We start from the raw sequence: 20,248 nt of genomic DNA, 5'->3' as shown, positions 1-20,248 counted from the left end.
GAATTAAGGTCGTTGACTTCAAACCAATTGCCCCTCATTGTGATATGTTCGAATCCATACTTTGACTTTAGATTTTTATGTGAGGAAGCTGTTCATCTAGCTTACGGAAGGTCGGTGGTTCTACTCATGTGCCCGTTCGTGCCTGAAATAATCTACGGAAAGGCACATGAGGACTTCCTTCACCAGTAAAGGTGAAAAGTCGCCATATGACCTATACTGTCCTTGTGCGATGTATAACCCAACCAAGAAAAAGAAAGAAGAGAAAGTTGATTTCCTCGATAGACGGACAGATAAAAAATTAAAGCATGGGGTGAAAAAATCAAACAAATTCTTAATTGATTATATCCTATTTATTTTTTATTTAAACGCAATTAATTTAATCGGATATAAATTGGATAATAAATTTATTAACGTGTACTTGATAGCAATTTATGACCCTCAAGTACGGTGTTTCACGGGTTTAACGGAAGAAAGAAGGTATCATTTTGTCACCTAATAGGCCAGATGGGATTATACCCTGGAGTAAACAAACATGTTCGTCATCTTAGGCACTTAATGCACTTAAATATCAACTTGTCAAGGAAATGCTTTTCATCATCAAACCTAACTAATATCTCCAGATTTCTGTTTACTTTACACTTCAGTTTGGCACGGATCATAGAAGCTGTCAGTCCCGTTAACATAGGATGCCTTCTACGTCCCCACTTTACTTACATAATATATCATTACATTATAATTAGATTTAAATAATAATAATTATACATATAAAAAAAAATTTTGGAGTGAAATATTACTTATATTTCTCACTGAGAAATGTAGACTTGAAAATATTCTTTCAAATTTATACAGTGCGCATTAAACACGCATTAAACATGTGTATAAGACAATGAATAAAATACTCGTACATTCCTAATTCGTTTAAAAAATATTTTTCACCATTTTTCAGATGTAGTTTTTGTTGACAAATATGATTTCATAATGAATGATGCAAATATAGATTATTTAAGGTTAATTTTACTCACAAAACATACTATTTCATTGATATATACATAATGTATTAAAATACTTTTACGATAATGGAATTCGAGGAAGACTTCTGGCCAAAAATAAATAATGCTAAAATTAATATTTTAAGTGATATTTATTCGCAAATTTCATTTTTTACCATTTGAAAAAAAAACTGGGAAATTCATATATGATTTGCGCAGTTCCGGTCATCAGAAATAATTGTTTCTGTGTTGAATTTTGAAGTTAATTAAAAATGACAAAATTTTCAACAACAACAACAACAAAATATAATAAAAACTTATTAATAAAAAAACTGTAGATCTAACAAAATTTCAATTAAGACATTTTTAAAAATACTTTTATTTATATTCAGTTATTTATATATTTAACAGAATGATATATTAGTCATTATTAAATTATACTTTCTTCACATTTTCTATACTAAAGTATATTAATGAATATCTTCGGACATATGAATATTTTTACTGACATTTTCTCTTAAGGGATATGTAAATAAATAATTATGCGGTTTTTTTTAAAAAAAATCTAAAAGAAAAGTGAAATCGGCGCAGTCTTTTCCAAATTAGGTTATGTGAACATGAATTTTATTTCAAAGCATATAAATTGTTTTGAAGCAAATTTACCTATATTTGAATAAATTGTAAATGTGTCTTAATTGATTATGTATATATATATATATATTACTTGCAATACGGTATTTTGTTCGTAAAATACGTTCTGTATATATTTTTGTGTAATGCGTATTTTGTCGTACTGGTATAAACAGACCCGTGCTACATGCTGTTACATGCAACGTGAAAACAAAGTCTGAGTAATTTATGACTCTGTTTGATTCATTTTGATCACCAATTACAAATGCAGAAGAAGTGCTATGCCTTATCACCACGAAGCCGCACGCCGGTACGGGAAACGTAATCCGAGACGCCATTTGTCATGCGCGAAACGCCCCGCTGTTTTGATTGACACTTCTCTGGCATAAGCAATGCGCAGAATGCTTCTTAGAGGTAATCTCTGAACGCTAACTCCGCCCACTAAGATTTTGGTAGCATTTTCTCATATATATTTCTGGAAATAGAAAAATGAAAAAATCACTCCAACATCTCCGTGGAGGTACTGTCTTATAACGTTCGCATAGAGTTAACGCTCAATTTCTGCACGTGGAGTTAAAATTAGTAACATTCGGGGGAAAGTTGTGTTTTTGATTTTTATCATCCGTGTCGTGCGAAAGGTGGAATTAGTGATGTATTGGTGATAATTAGTGATAATTGAAGACATACGAAACTACTTTGATAATTTGTGTTTACATTTTTTTTTTCATGTAAATCTGAATTTAAGCTAGGACAATAGTTTTTGAATATAAGCGTCATAAATTTGAACAAACTTAAAATTAAGAAACATTTAAGCAGTTTTTAGAAGTATGATTCCGGACCATACTCTCCAGATGGACAAGAAGGAATCGGACACAAATTCCGGTATGGAAAACACGCCACCGTTACCACATTTGACCAAACACCAATATCTGAACGAACATCACCCCACCCACCAGCAATTACAACAGTTCGCTTCATTTGCGCATCAACATTTGGACTTTTCAATAAAACAAGAGCATACCGAATATAGCCTTAGTGACGAAAGTGATAACCAGTCTCTCAAAGGACGAACACAACCAAAGAAGCGGAAGTTCAGCAGACGAAGTGACAGTGTTGAAAATGTGTCGTCCCCAGACGGTTCAATGGACGGAAGTGAAAATGGGTCGAAAAAGAGGCGGAAAGGTCCCCAGTCTTTGGAAGATCTGCAAACACAAAGATGCATGGCAAACGTCCGGGAGCGACAACGTACTCAGAGTCTTAACGACGCTTTCACCCAGCTACGAACAATCATTCCAACACTTCCGTCTGACAAGCTTAGCAAAATACAAACTCTTAAATTAGCGACAAGATATATTGACTTCTTATATCAAGTGTTAAGAAACGATGACATTCTTAGTGACTCTAAGATGTCCAGTTGTAACTATGTTGCCAATGAAAGACTCAGTTATGCTTTCTCTGTGTGGAGAATGGAAGGGGCCTGGTCACTGCCAACTCACTGACAGCACGTGCGGCCATGACGTCATCTTATTTATTCATATCAAATGGTGAGTTTTTATCTATATATGAACTCTTTAAGTTGTAATTTACGTATATAAGTTATTAATCTATATCTGTATTTATGTGTATGTAATAAAATGTTAAATGGCAAAAATTAAGATACAGGCGATTTCTTTTTCAAGTGGCATACCAACTTTAATTCATGTACTGTATTTTTATTATTAAAAACGAAAATACATTAACAACTTTTTCCTCGTGGTTTATACATTTGAATCAGTTGAGTCGAATGATTGCAATACTTTTTAACAAACCGTAGAGTTTGCCTCTACAGACGTCAAAGTTTCCCGCCTGAATTCCAATTTATCATTTAATATCTGACTACCCGCCGTGACTCGAGATGTGAGCTCTCCGATTACCCATCGTGATTACAATTCATAAAATGATGGAAGGGTGAAAATATATCTTCTAAAATCTTGATTTCCAACTTTCCGATTTACGAAATAATATTTAATATTTTTATTCTTCATTTTAAAAGGCATTGTCTTAATAATTTTGCATCTAAATAAAAATACAAAAATGAAAATTGCTACTGATATTAAATATTGAAAATATGTATTGTACTCAAATGGAATTGCATTCTTCGCGTCATTAAAATATCAAATATATTTATTTATAAAACAAGTTCAAAGACAAACGACTTTGCATCAACAATCTCACAGGTGATTGCTAGCTCGCGTCGATGGCTTATCAGCAAAATGCTGTCACTGTGACCAGTACATAATTTATCAAATCAAGAAACAATCCCTATTGCTGATACTAATCTTGATGTAAATTTGTCAGATGGCGATCAAGATCATTTTTTGTTTGGATTATATAACATTTACTGCATAATGCGCAACGTGATTTTAACACAGCGTGATTTTTGCACGAAAAATATCCCTGCGCAATGTTTTTAACCACGGTAATCGAGAAATATCTCGGAAAATAAAAGGAAATGTGGGAATCAGATCTCTGATATCTCATTACCCTGTGATTTCCCTCTGATTATGAAGATTAAAAGAAAAATTCCCATGCATATTTACGTTGATTTTCAAAGATTTTCTTGGCTTTGTGGGGCTAACAGAAAGTAGATCCCCGGCGACGGAGATATACTCTGTCTACAGTTATAAAAATATTTCAAAACAGATATTTGCTTTTGAAAATCTAATGCGCATCAATATTTATAATATTAATAATCTATCAAAAATTATGTGTATTAACCATGTACATGTTTTAGTTTTATTGTGCTTTATTTTTAACAAAAAGGGATAAAAAAAGAGATACCAAAGTTATGTTTTGATTTTTTTTTTACTATTTTCTATCAAATAATTTAATAATTTAAAATAAGACATGTCTGAACAATTTACAAAATATTGACTATTTATCAACGTTTCATGAAACATGTGCATCAATTTGACACCCATTTATATCAAATATTACACATAATCACACATTTCATTTATGAAGATGCTTCGATGATATTTGTTATCAGTTTGCTGTTAATGTATTTATTTTATTATCATTATTATAGTTATTATTATTTATTTTTTATCATCATCAACATCATCATCTTTTTCTTCTTCTTCCCTTCTTTTTTCATAATCATAAACATTATATAATTTATTACAATTATTATTATTGTTATTATTATCATCATCATCATTATATTATATGTATTATCATCATCATCAACAACAACAATAACAACAACATCATCATCATCATCATCATCATCATCATTATATTATTATATTATAATAATTATCATTATTATCATTTATGTAAAAACCATTTGATATCAATCATCATAAAAATGTTTTACATAGATAAATGTATATACATGCGTAATCCGTAATGACATAGAACTACTGTTATTTTCAAGGAATTTTTGTATAATAAAACATGTTCTTTAAAGTTCTATAAAAAGAAATATATTGTCTTGTATTTTAACACTGATTCATTTTTTTCGGCATAAATACTGTAAAAAAATCAAGTGGACAATAATTCATTTAAAATTTATACTTACAAATCATACATTAATATATTTAACTGTTATATAAGAAAATCTAATTTAAAAAAGTTACTAAATATAATCCATGTTGGAGTTAATTAGTATTATACAATGTATATTAGTAATTGTAAATAATGGATGGCAATTTTACACATCACATGATTTTTAGTCAAATTGTTTCTAGGGACGCTTAAAGCCTTAAGTAATAAGATATAATCTTAATAAATAAATAAATACAAAAAAAAAAATTCTAAAATTCCTGTTTTAATGAAATTGCTGCGTATTATTATGGTAGTTTGTTTATGTCCAATAAAACGGCTTACCAATGCAAAAACCTGCACGAAATCTCGTGCATATTTATTACTAAATAAGCCATGACAATACTATGTGTTTCCCAAATCCAACATTCAATTACGACGAATGTGAATTAATAAATTCACTGCTAATAACTTGAGCTGTATTTTATGGGAATTATTACTGTATTTGAAATGTTGCCGCCGAAATACTCGTAAAGTAAACAAATCCCCACGGCGATCTCAATTCCCTCGTACCTTACTGGATTAGTAAATTCACTTTTATCTTTCTGAAAATGACAGTGTAAGATGAATATCGCCTGTCTTTATTACTACTCGTATCTGTTAATGTAAATGGGAGATAGATCAGCTCGTGCAATGGGTTATCTCCAAAATGTCAAATTGGGTTCTTTAAGATAAGTGAAATTTTCTTTTTATTACCCATTTAGAATTTGAATGGATTTCACGTGCATTTGAAAATAGAACCAAATTATCGTTTGAAATTAATATACAGTTTCAACTGTATTGGAGTGAGGGGACCATAAAAATTTCTGCATTCTGCATACTGCCTAATTTTAACATAGGCAAAACATAGGAATTTGTAAATTATGTTATACTATTCATAATACAATGACAAAATTAATAAGCAACGCCAACCAAGCATAATTCTTTCTTCTAATTCTTTCCTTTTTTCTTAAAGGAAAATTCCATACATTTAAAGTGCATTGGTTTACAATGGGCACATTTCAAATATTGATAATAAAAAAATAACAGAAATGTATCATTTGGATATTCTTAAAAAAGTATTGCTTGAAAAAAAGGTTGATAAAGTTTTAAGTGATTGAGTATGAACATTAACATAAGCGATTTAGTATGAACATTTAAATATGATGAATAATAATATTCTGTTCTAGAACAAATTATTATCTACTATATGAATATGCATGTATGTTAAATCAGATCAGGTGTATCTTACTTACCAACAACATTCAAATATAATTAGCCAGTCCGATACTAAATACTATCAACATAATAACTTTATTATATTACAGACCTTCTCTTATAGACCAATTCACTTAAATGTCCCGTCATTGTCACGTGTATCAGTGGCTATTTCTGCTGTACTTCCATGTTTGGCCGCATCTACAAGTGAAATTGTATGACAATATCACTTTAAAGGGAAACAACATACGTTTCCAAATTAAACGGTATTCACGAACAATCCTTTATGTTGATTATCTACACGAATAACCTTATGAAATTTATTTTACGATTTTATATACATTTATATCTGTAATACATTGTACTTGAAAATGATAAGAAATGGTAGAGTTACGTTCAGTTGTATGAGAAATTAAACTCATTTTATTTTACACTTTGGAGATTCTGCCTGGTTTTCTTCTCAGGACTATTCTATGACACCGAAGTCAATCTGAAAAATAAGATCCTGCAGTGCACGAGTTTTCCGTGAGACGACGCAGCGGGGCACCGTATGTAATGCCAAACTCTAATGTGGAGATTTCGCCGACGGACCGCGTTAAAAGTAATAAATTACGGAAATCTTTAAAGATACTTAATACCTGGGTATTTCGCGGTCACTTCTCCAATAAAAAGACCAAGTTGCTAGCTGGAAAGTTACGAGTTGTAAGAGAGTCAGAAAAATGTACTTGATTAATGCGATTAAACATGAAAGGACCGCAAAAATAGTGTATTGCTTAGGATTTACTTATAAACACTTGCTTATAAGCCAAGTAAAATTAAACAGTAGAGGGTTATTACATACCGACCAAAACAATTTAATAAGAAAATAACTTTGATTTTCTGAATACAATGAACCTTCGTCAACAGTAGTTTTAAAGTCATTTTGGTCCAATTCGAAATAGCCAAACAGGTTGAAAAGTTTTAACAACGAAGCCCATGTATTCAAATTTCTGCAATGTTGCGTGACAAGGTCAAGAGTTTATCATATTTAAGAAAGAAAGACATTTTAACTTTGAATGGACTGTTAGAAATTCAAAGCTTGGCCAGTACATCTATATGAAACAAAATATGATAGTGTCTTTCAGTTATGTATGGTAATATATAGTTTATATAAAAGTTTGTATAAAATGGCGGGAAAGCAACGCGTGCATTGAATGCACAAACAACGCTGTATTAAAGAATATGATTTTAAAATAGTGTTAAATGAACAATATTGGGATTTTCTTTTGGGAAAAGAGGGTTGTGAGGGAATGCGACAAATCTCGAAAAAATCATTCAATCTAATATGAAACAGATGCCCGGTTTCTGTAATCCGCGTAGAGTTGTCATGTCTTTTAGGAGAAGCGAAATCTTTAGTTAATTAAGTTACAGGTGCGTGAACAAGGTGTTTCTCGGATTGTTTTTCAAGACAGTTAAATATGAGTCTTTAGATGAAGAACATGCTTTCTGTGGAGACGTGGCGTTAGCTGTGAATACTTTTTCCCCCATTTCTGTTCAATTATTAACTCATGCCATCCAGCGTTCCGGAAATTTTTCTTGACATTTCGCCCTACGTTCACAAAGTCGCTCAATCACTCACCGCATTAGCCTAGTTTAACATTCGGCGCCACGGATAATTCTACGTACCCTTGTCCAAAAGTATAGAAAGAAAAAGCACTTTCAACAAGGGAAAATCAAACTTTATTTGCTCGTTTAAGCTTCGGTGGTTTTTTGAGCTCAAAAGAAAAACTAATCATTAAAATGTACATTGCTATCGTGGTCTTTTGGTCTTACATATTTTGAAAGGCTTCGTGATTCAAACTGGCGCGTATGTTTTCTAGCACACAAAAGTACAATATAGTAAGAAAACGAGTTTATTAAATGTGATCTGGCCTTTGTACATAAAAGAAATTTAGTTGCTTCATTATATTGGGTATTTTGTGTGATATTGCACACACGAACCCCAAAAATATATAAAATTATTTTAACATTTTCGTTATATTTATATCGTTTTACTCAGTGATAGGGACGTGCTAAAATTAGCCTGTATGAATAAAACATGAATAAACACGAATGAAAATAACCATATATGTGAAAAATTCTTTGTTCCTGCCTTTTAATATATGACAGATTCAAATTCGATTTTTACTCAAAGAATTGTATATTTAAAAATTGTTACACTTATTCTTTACACTACGTCATTTCACATACATTTATTCCCAAAGTCTCCAATTACCCGTTTGTTTAAGTCATTCAAATATATTCCACTTAATCTTGATGAAATCGAAAAATAAACATGTTATTTTTTGCTCCTTGTAATTAGACCTAGATCTATGGCGTATAGGTTTGTGCTTCCGAAAGAGAAAACCCAACACTCTTTGGATACCTTGCCAATCAAATGATATTTAGTGTTTTGATAAAAATGTGTTTAAATCTTGTAACTAATGGCACCTGTATGATAAATTTGTTTTATCAGGTGTCACGTGGTTGGAATAGGTGTCACGTGGTTGGAATAGAAAACGAAGAAGAGAAAAAATACTTTTTTATCTATAACGTAATGTAAACTCTAAATGTAACAAAAGTACATTAAAAGTATATTAGTTTATTGTACAATGCCATTTTCTTTTCTTTGATTTTGATAACCATTTATGTTACTAAATTTCATGAGAATCGTTTTCATTTTCTACCAATAAAATGTATGCTTTTATATTGAAAAGTACAGAACACATCTTAATAGAGAAATCTGCGTATACCATTGACTTATTGTTATATTATAACTGTTTTGTAAAGAAATATACAGAAAAGCGAAGCTCACATAGTATGGCAAAAATATTTGAATTGGAATAACACTTAAATTCCCTTTTTGAAGACGTCACCAAAATTGTGTACAAAAGTCAGTTATTACTAGGTCTTTAAAATAGAATTTCAAGGACCCTGGTTATAGTGTAAGGTAAAATAAATTTTAAAGATCATGAAATTATGTTAAATCGTGTACGTTAGTACAGAACTAATCAGTGCATTTAAGCAATTTCTCTTGGAATAAATTTCAAACTAAGTTTCAAATTATGTTATGTATTTCTATGGAGCACAACGTTGTTCTTTTGTATTTATTTAGCAGTCTCAATTAGCGTACTAATAAAAAAAGTAGTTGCGCTTATACGGAACCGATTAACCTGAGTTAACACCAATTCTTTGAAAAAAGATATCTATTTAACCAACAAAAAGAGCTTTCGAACAAAATAGATATCTTGATAACTAAATTATATGTTTGGAATGGAAATGTGTACCATTATCTGTGTCGGAAGGGGGGGGGGGGAGAGAAAACCAGCGTACTTTGTAATATATGTTTTCGGGGTTTTTTTTCTACTCGGAAAAGACAGGAAGTCACACTTGAGCCGCGTAAACTCACACGTTAAAATACAGACTACTCGAAAATCATATAACTATTACTGTTGTACTAAAATTTGGGGGAGTTTTTTAATGGAGAGCAGCTGTAAGCTATTAAGTTTTAACGGCTAGGAAAATCGTATACGAGACTTAATTTAACCCACCTCTTAAAACTGGGCTTTTACTAAAGACTTATAAAAAGTGTAATAATGTTTTATTTTTTCATGCATTCGGTATATTATTGAAGATATGTATACGTTTATATGAGAACGTTAAATAACGAGTTGACATCAGGTGCTACGGCGGCAAATTACATACGAGAATTCATTCATAAATACATCGTAATAATACTGCTATGAGATTTTCGTACGCAGCGGTGCCTCCTACAGAAATAATGGCACGAAAATTATCGTTCAAGTATGTTTTGTTATAATGTTAAAACTATATTATTGAGTTACGCTGGGCATAAACTATCGCGAAATTCCGACAGAATACTGAAAAAACAATTGTCATAAAGTTTTCCTTCAAATCTAGGCAACGGTTTGTTTTATATTGTAAACAAGAGGCTTTTCTTTTTGTTTTACTTGTACATATGTATTATTGTAAACAAGAGCAATGATCATACAGGCTTTTTTCTTGCTACCACCAATATTTACAAAATATTGCCATGTTTTCAAGAAGGCTATGTTGCTTATGATGAAATGGACGTGACGTCAGGAACGGAAACGATGATTTTTTAAAATCTTCTACATAGATTTATTATCACGTGTTACGTACTGGCATTTAATTGGCCTGTGACATAACACGTCATAACAAAAAAAACGGAACGGATGGCTAGATAACTTCCTAATGTACAAGGATTGTTCATAAGCAATCAACGCCAGTTGTTTCTGCTGCAGGAACACTCTCGTGCTCCGATAATTCATACTTGATTACATATCAATTAGTGTCCACAATATTGGAATGTCTGGGCAATTAGACAACATTGCCAGGCTAATGTTACTATCAGACAAATGGATGAGCTTATTCCATTGTTATAATCGAGCATATCGTTTCATTATATCAATTATTTACCCTCAAACCAAAATGGATTTGTCCAGCTTCTATTTTTATAATTGTCCACGATTGAGTTTGGGATTTTCAGGATGGATATTTTAAGTTATTTGGGTTGCAGTATAAAGTCTGGATGCAAGCTGGTCCGACTCTGTCCTGGTGGCAAAGTCTTATCTCCTGATGGTTAAATATGACTTGAAAGCAATGACGTATTTATTATTCATTGCAAGACAAACAAATTAAGAAAGATTAGCAAAGTCAAATGCAAATCATTATAAACAAATTGAGAAAGACAAACAAAGCCAAATGCAAATCATTATCAGTGAATCAATTTGCAAAACGTGGAAGATACGAAACTAAGGTTAGTGGAGAATGGACTGTTGGCATTTGTAGCGAACTTTTCGTAACTGCCAATTCATTATTGTCATAATTATTCTAATTACACGAACAGAAACCTCTCGCTTTAGACGATGATAAAAAATGTTAACGCGTTCGTTCGTCTGCAGCTGCTCACGTGCAAGATATGTGCCGATTAACTCTTCTCACAGAAGCTCTAAGCCACAGTTTCGTATTCGGAAAATGTAATCGGATTACCTCGGCAATTAAGATAGTGATCATGTAAAGGTCTAGCACTTCTATTGTTGTCTTAGAGCATTTAGTAATTAGGTTACATGTTATGATAATAACAATGTACATGCATTTCTTCTTAGGAAAATATGGCAACCAGCTTTCTCAGTTACTTAGTATATTTGGAAAAAATTGACAGTCCTTTAGTTTTGATTATATTTTTTGACAGGGTATTGACGCCAAAACTGACGTATGGAAAAAAAATTGTAATCTACAATAATAATTCACAAAGATAATTTATATAAAAAGTCCTTTCTGTCGTTTTCTTATATGGGTTATTTCTTAACTAGAACATTAAGAAAGATTTTAGGAAAGATGTTCGATTACTTGAAAAAAAAAACGAAATCTATATAACATCTTAAAACATTGAAAGCAAACCAATGCAAAGCACTTTGGCTACCTTTTAAGTTCCAATGTCAGGGTGTTGATTATCGTCAATTATATCGGTGCATGCGTTGAAATTAGAACGTAGAAGTCTGGTTCCCGTTTCCAGTACTTATCTTTCATTAAAGCATGAAATAGAAATGTACCCATCCGCGGCCACACTTCAAAGGCATCTTAGAGTACTCAAGTATCTCTTTATACTGACCTTACATTATAGGCTTACAAAATAAGTACATGTTAATGGCCGGACATGAGTTTGGGCGCGTGCGATCTTAATTACCTGCACCGGTACTGGTCCGATACTCTTCAATTGTTTAGAAGAGGAGGTAAAAAGAGACGATAAGAGAATCTTTAGAAGTTTGATTTTAGGAAACTCTTAATCATCACATTAAATATGCCTACTATATGCAAAAATCCTTTCGACCATTCAGACTCAAGTGTTGCTAACGGAAGCTATTGAAATTAATATTATAGCCTCGTTTTAGAATAAAAAGAATATTTTGAAAATCAAAATATCTTTTTAAATAATAAATCGTTTACCAGAATACAAGTTTAATCTTTAAAGCATGCACGATGGATTGAAATGTTTTCGTTATAAAGTAAAGTATAAAGTAAAGTATATGGGATAACAGTAAAAATGAGAATCCATTTCTTCGAGACTTCATCTATGATCACCTGACCGTAGAATGGTTCCACGCTTTCCTTTAAATGACCCGTAAAGGGACCATTAACAACGCAGGGTGTTGAATTCCAATACTTTATTTAACGACTGCTCCAGAAGGACTCCGCATACGTATACAGGAAATGACATCAACGACATCTGTTAAAGTCACCATCGCACGTGACTCAGACACCGTTAAAAAGACTAAATGTCTTTTCCGCAAATTTTAAACGTCTCTCGAAAACAAACAGCAGAAATAATTATCTCTCCAGATTGTAAAAGATATTTTTCTTGTATTTTGAGAGTTTATCTCATAAAAAAGACACAAATTCTCAAGAAACTTTGAAAAGCGAGTCGCCATGATTGAAACATTTTTTTCCTTAAAATTCTGCTACAGTCACTTGGCTGGTGAATGGTTTGGTATGAACGTAATATTTTGTAATTAGTATTATGCCTGCAACGTCTTAGAAAACGCCTTCTTTGACTCGAAGTGACGTTTCAAATGCATGCAATTACGTAAGCATGTAGCGCAGAATATCTTACTATTGTAGAATTTGACATGGCTTCGCTAATTTGTACCTAACGCTATTTACTGTTGTTGTTGTTGTTTGAACAAAAAATAAACACGTTTTTTGGTTTAGGTTTAGGTTTAGGTTAAAAAAATATCAACATTTTGCAAAAAGTGCGTTTTCATTTAGATCTTAGTCTAGTGCAATATGTTCATGTTCTTTTGTATATAATTTGGTCGTTCCAAAATTATGAGCGTATACATACAGATCATGATTTCAAAGTTAACGGTTCAATCTACAACACAAAAGAGGGCTTTTTAAACCTTTATGCTAAGGGGTGCAATGTACCTTGGCTCGTTGTTAGGTGTGGGCTTGAGAGCAAAAATGTTAGAGCCTTTTTTCAGAACAAATATGAATTCACGTGTATATAAAACAGGGTTACAAATTCTTTTCAGCCAGATTGTAAAATTTCTTATAAAATTTGTTCAGAATAGCATAACATAATAATACATGTAGCAGAATAAGAATTTCCTTAGGCAAATTATAATGGCTGTAGCCAAATTTTCAGAATTTTAGCTAATGTCTGAACTGGCCAACGGCAGAGGGAGCCCTTTTAATGTGCCCATTAACGGATTTATTTAAATCAATATGTCTATAAAAGTTTTTATTCGCCTGAGCCAAAAACCAAATTGTTGGAATTTTTGGAGAAAGTGACCGAATATTGGTTGAGATGGAAAGGAACGCTCGTAAATAATTCATTAAATGTCGGGTTAATTGCAGTTCAGTTTTTTCCATGACTAATGGTATGAAACTTCATAAAAATACATTATAAATGCCATTAAGTAAGAGGCCTTCAAGTGGCGGCAAGCTGAAATCTCCAGCTCTCATTTATTTTTATACATTAACTGAACATGCAAAAGGATGGTTGTCAATAATCCATCTCGAATCTTGGCAGCCTCAAAATGATTTTGTATACTTTAACATTTATCTTAATGCTTTTCAACATTATAATGAGTTAAATGATATAATTCTAAGGGTAAATACTGTGTTTATTTAACTACATGCAACAATTAAGAACTCTACTTGTTGTTTGTAATTTAGACATTTTTTGGTTGAATTTACATTAATTTCAATGCCACCCAGTTTTTTTAGTGTGCAAATGTTACAGAAAAGAGGTTTTGTTGTTGTTTTTTGTATTGCAGACAACCAAGGCATTAAATCGCTAATAATTGATTTATTGTTCATATAAAAGAACATTTATTTTGACAAATAATTTATCATTGTGTATATGTGCATTTCTTGGAACTTTTCTGACACTTTGTGTCAAAGCATTTGCGTTTTTCACCGTCATAAATTTCCCATCAGCTGCTTCACAGCAACTGTGAGAGTAATCAATGACCCAGCTTATTTATTCTTACTTTTATACTTGGCTATAATTTCACACATTTCCGCTCATTGCGTCTCATTCAATTTGTTTATCTACTTATTTACGAACCAGTCTCTTTGGGAGCTCGTGCGTTACTGGGAAACGCAAAATGACAGGTGGCGCTTTTAAAAACTTCCAGTTCGTACTCAAGAAAGTTCGTAATTAATTGACTTTATAGTGCGGGCATTCAAAAATCGCTCAAAATTGATAGATTGAACAGCCAGATGTTTGTCAGAGGCACTCAGCACCTAAATGCTTCGTGAGTTTGAAGTGAAATTTACATGTTGTTGTTACTTCTTAAAATGTTACATTGCGAGTATGACATGAATGTAATAAAAGAATTACAAACTGTTAGTTCAATAAGCATTTTTATTTTACATTAAGAATTATATTCACCTTGTTAAGAGGAGATCTAATCGAAAGGCTATCGCCACAATCAGTTTCCACAAGTTGTTTAAAGCGTGTACTTACAGCAGTGTGAAAACGATATCGTTAATTTTTATAGGTTTGAAAAATTAATAAAAAAAAAATTTACTGCTTCCGGTTAAAACTGAAATTGAACGTTCATTTCCACGCGGGAAATGGCTTATTTGAAGACGAGAACTGATTGCAATATTTCTGTTTTATATATGTAGCAGGTGTTAATACAGCTTCGCTTTTCAAACGGGGCTTTGATGTTCAGTGTATTATTTTTTGCACTACTTCATCAAAACTCGTTTTTTACGTCATTTCTCCAAGTTAATATTTATATTCTCACGTGCTAATTGACAGTTGCCCAATATAATACATTCTGTCGATTTTTAGTGCTATAACACTCACAGTTATTGTTGTTTTTCCTGTCTTAATAAGAAACAAATTTTAGGTTTTTCAAGAAATATCATTTTCCCAAACTGTGGTCCTTTAAACTGCATTTATCATTGAACAGAATGCATTTTGAAGTGCTTAAGCTTCTGGTAATAAGCTAAGGATAAAAAATAAACGAAAAGAGCGATTCGATACCTTACTTGTCATAAATATTTTCTTATATTAACTTCAAAGTTTGTGTTCAATTTTAACAATGATATGTTTGCGTGAAACATAGAAAATATGTTTTGAGCATTTTAAGTGCTGTACAATCTATAATTAGAAAAAAATACAGCTACATCTCAAGTAAAATACAAAATTAATGTACATATAATTGTTATTCATTTACTTATACCATCTTTTTTTGTTGGCCACGAATTTATTCAACAAATCTTATGATTATAAAATATGAAAAAGAAATTTAAAGAATTTAAGACTTCGAGTAAAATCTCCATAGCGACGGTGCGCTTTCTTAAATTAAAATATTTAAAAATGAGTAAAAGATTACAAGAATAAACGTTTATAAACGACTGTTGTCAGGGGAACATTCTGCCTTTCTGCCGTTTGTCGGACATTTTCTGACGTGGCATATCATTAATTATTATCCTAACAAACTTGTTAATTTAGCCAATTAGAATTTTTGGTTCTATTAGTAACTTGGTCGTTTGAAGCCCTAGACCTCAGATCACATCAAAGATGTTTGTTTTCAGTCCTGAGGGGTGTACATAAATACAAACATTAACTGAGAAAATAAACTCTAAGAGCTGTTCATAAATACACTAGTGCTAATTATAGTCGGACAGTTGCGCTGTTCTACGAAAATCAAAGAAAGACCTCCTCAGCTCTGCGGGAGCTAATTTCAGTAAAGTTCTGAGAAGACTTGATTCCATTACGTCATTTATAATATAGATTAAACAACATGCTTCCCCGTCAACTCTTTGAACTTGGCCATTGGTTGTTTTGTTAAGTCAGTTTCGCTTCTACAATTTCGCAAATGAAGATTTGTACTTAATTTTAACTTGTTTAGATATGACACTATAAAAGTTCTTTTGCCTTAGATTTAACGGAAAAAGACATAATATTAATTAATAAATACGAAAAGAATCGTTAGCTTACGTGTATACAATACAGAAGAAAAGGTTTTGTACATGTACATTATAGTTTAAAGCGCAATGTCCTTTGCCTTGGCAATGTTCATCCTTGCGCCAAAAGATGACATCATTTCTTTCTTTCATAGATAGTAATTGTGTACCATTTGTAAACAGATATTTATTCTATATATTTTCAGAGTGTATATACAGGAAAGACGAAAAGACCGAAGGATGCAAGGACCTTTCGGTTCATACAAAACACGAAATGAAACCTGGCGTATCGGAACCGTTGACTGTATACGATTGTGACTGTCCCAGTTGTTCTTTGGTAGCAGACGACAAGATCGTTCACAATCTCTGACACTCACAACTGTTGCACGCCAATAAACGGTGTCGAGCGTGTTATCTACGATCTGTGATGGAAACACTTACAATCAACGCCACTAAATGTAATCTTGTAAATATCTACAAAAAGTGCCATTCTGCGAGAAAGAAGAACATTGTATTGACGTTAATGGGTGCACAGTTTTGACCACTTTTGTTACACGCAAACGGTCATTTTGCACTTGTGTTTGCGGGCACAGTGACCCTGTAAGATTATCAAAGTTTGACCCTCTGTTGTAACCTGATCGGCCACATGACTGAAAAAAAAATCTTTACCCCCCAGGAGACAATAAGTAAAATGTGAAAAACAGTGTTTATGTATTAACATGGGACATGTAGATATTCCTGATAATCAGACTGGCATCCTGTCTGCGTGTCGGCGCGATCTTGTGAAATTGTAAAATCAGTCTACCACCAGTAGCGTTAGCTCAACATGACCACAGCTGGAGAAACAGTGTGCCTTATTTCTGTTGGATGGCGGGTATAATATCTGTACGAAACAAATTGGTCATATCGTTATCGTCACTATCTTTTATGTTTGTAGGATATTCTATTTATACACATCGATATTAAAATGATAAGTGAATTTATTCACCAGTACGTTCTATTAACGTATAAATAAATTAGGGTCAACGTACAAATTCCAAACACCAGGGCATTGAATATATTATTGTTCCTAAAACATTATTAATATTTCTTTGTTTTTACTAACCAAATCATTCTTTATTTTCTGCTTAATTGTTTCATGATATTTCTTTATCAATATAAATTATAATGTATAAACGTTGCACTCAAGAAATATTATGTTATATTAAGAAAATAGGCAATACTTATTGCGCACTAATAATGTTTAAATTCTATAAGAAATTCATGTACATTAATTTTGTATATTAACGAATAATACATTGTATTAATATAAATAACTTTCCGTTACACTAAAGGCTTGTATTTAAAATTCCGTTTTAAATTCACGATATTGCCAATTTACCTATTCTCGTACTATAGAATATGAAAACAACTTGTTACTAAAATCGTGACTTTTAAGTAAATTTATTTAACGAAATGAATATGCAATAATTTAACATATTTTACAAATAGAAAGAATTCATCTTACATTTTTCCGTCCAGTATAGAATAATGATGCGCAGAAATGCGAAACAAAGCACTTGAATTGTTGAATTAATGCTAAATTAATATGGAATCCGATTTATTTTCACGGTAGGCAGAAAGTTGTACGTGGATCGTATTGAACCGTGTCCCCATGCAGTAATCTTGATTTAATCTTAATTCTTCGTCTTTGGTTAGAAATTACATGAGTGAGTACTTCAAATCAGCCATAAAGATTATGCCTTTGAGGTCAATTCTATTTAAAACTCTTTAAAACATTGTGTGTTCTGATATATTTAGGCTACCAAGAACCTGAAAAATAAAAGTTTTCATAAGAGCAAACTTACAAGGGGAAGAAAATTCAAAGAAGAACTAGTATTTGAATTATTTATAATTATATTCAGGAATTTAAAGCCAATATATTTATTTACATTATTTTCATTATTTCAAAACTTTCGCCATACGACAACAAATTGAAGTTTATGTTTGCAATGTAAGTTTTTTAGAAGATATATTATTAAAACAAAATATCTACAAAGTCGCAAATGATAAAACAAGAACAATGGATGAAAAACTCCAACAACTCTTTTATTGTGGTTTATCTATATAATAATTTACATACTTTTTAACTTTATTCAAAAGCCCATAAACTATTTCTTTAATTGCTCAAAAGCTTTTATTTTTGTCTAATCTAATTTGTCATATGTCTATAGCTGACCCATCATTTGCTTTATTATCAGTAAAGTAATAGTAATTATTTAGATACTTTGTTCGGTGTCGGAACACAAAAATACCGCTTTGTTTACGTTTTGCTACTTTATGACAAATCATTTTGCATCCAAGTCTGCTTTCTGCACGTGAGAAGCACTTAACATGCTTTAAATCTAACATGAAACATTATGAAACCTAAGTTTGTCATCTTTTCGGAGGGAAAATCGTATTACTTTTTTATAGGATAATACAGTTGTAGATACTGTAACTGAACGCAAAAAGTAAAACAAACAGGCACCTCATTACTGTTGTAGCTCATATACTAATTTTCCTCCAAAAAAAACTGTTTTGTTTATGAGTTTGTTCATGACAATCCAGATCTCCTTTTTTGTAATATATTTTTCCTATATCTCACTCACAGTTTGACGCCCATTAACTATACTGTATTATTCATATATATATGACAGAAATATTAATATGATGTCAATATTTTCTTGTCCAAAAAAACTGCCATTCATTTATAAACAGACCTCAAACGTATTGTCTGCTGCCTGCCAAAACTCTACAAATGTTTGTATTATTACACTGTTAACAGTTAAAACAGTTGTTAGGAATTCAAATGACACCTCTTTGATGAGCAACAGGCCTATTTTCACTAATGCATTGTTAATTTATATTTTCTTCAGCATACATTTGATACTCAACAGAGCTAACCCCCTCTCAAGAAATCAAATATCATATTATAACATAGCTAACTGTCTAAGCTACCGAGTAATTGACGGTGTTTAAAATTAACATATTTTCATTTTCTCAATGAATTAAGCGGCTCGACATATAATGTCATGGGCGGCCATTTCTGTTTCCTTTAATTATATTAACTAATGGACATTTACTTAACAGACGCATTTTCAACATTGCTACGAGTTTCAAGACAAAGTGAAAAGCACGCATATTCCCCGTATCCCAAAAAGTTTGACCTCCCATAAAAATTATACCGCATTTATTTTAAAAAGGACATGCTAAAAGAACGGCATGCCTCCCATTTGTAAAATGTAACTGAACAGTTTTGTGTCGGCGTTTGTTAATTACTTATTGTAGGTTTTAATTACGCAAAATATTAATAAAAAAAATATACAAATGTATTGTTGAATTATTACACTGTCGAGTGAATACCTTATTTTTTAAAAAAATGTTTGACCAATTTAAAAGATTTGTAAAGTCCATTGCAAGAGCTGTTCTAATTATAGCCATGTACATAAATTTGGAACTGATATAAAGCCGAACTTTGTTAAATGACTTATAAGTCAACTCTTTGATGTTTGTTTTGTAAGAGATGTTTATGTATAAATTTGTATCTTTTCTCATGATATATTAAAACTATTTTATTGTTATTCATGTATTATATATTAACTGCCATGAATGTTTGTAGTGAAACAAAATAATAAAATGTCAAAAATGAAGTAACTGATATTTTCTTATTTCTGAAGTTATCGTTTTTCGATATTTAATGATGTATACATGTATTCGTATATTTTCGTATGTTGCACAACGGTTGAAAACTGCAAAACTTTACTCCATCTCTGAGGGAGTAAGTATGGCTATGAACATGTATTTTAAACACATATTTTGTCTGAAACCGCAGCCTT

General features: G+C 31.7%; 1 protein-coding gene across 1 annotated transcript; it reads left to right on the top strand.

The window, feature by feature from the left end:
- Positions 1–2,108: 2,108 nt before the first annotated feature.
- LOC132722289 (twist-related protein 2-like) lies at positions 2,109–19,726 on the top strand. The gene is made up of 2 exons (XM_060706758.1): positions 2,109–3,163; positions 16,598–19,726. Exon 1 carries the CDS (start codon positions 2,447–2,449, stop codon positions 3,116–3,118), a length of 672 nt encoding a protein of 223 aa, XP_060562741.1. The 5' UTR covers positions 2,109–2,446; the 3' UTR covers positions 3,119–3,163; positions 16,598–19,726.
- Positions 19,727–20,248: the final 522 nt, after the last annotated feature.

This window comes from Ruditapes philippinarum, unplaced genomic scaffold (genome assembly GCF_026571515.1).
Source record: "Ruditapes philippinarum isolate M1 unplaced genomic scaffold, ASM2657151v2 ctg3243_1_1_1_1, whole genome shotgun sequence".
Lineage (NCBI taxonomy): Eukaryota > Metazoa > Mollusca > Bivalvia > Venerida > Veneridae > Ruditapes > Ruditapes philippinarum.
Note: the sequence above shows the minus strand (reverse complement) of the source record. Positions and strands in the feature narration are given on the sequence as shown.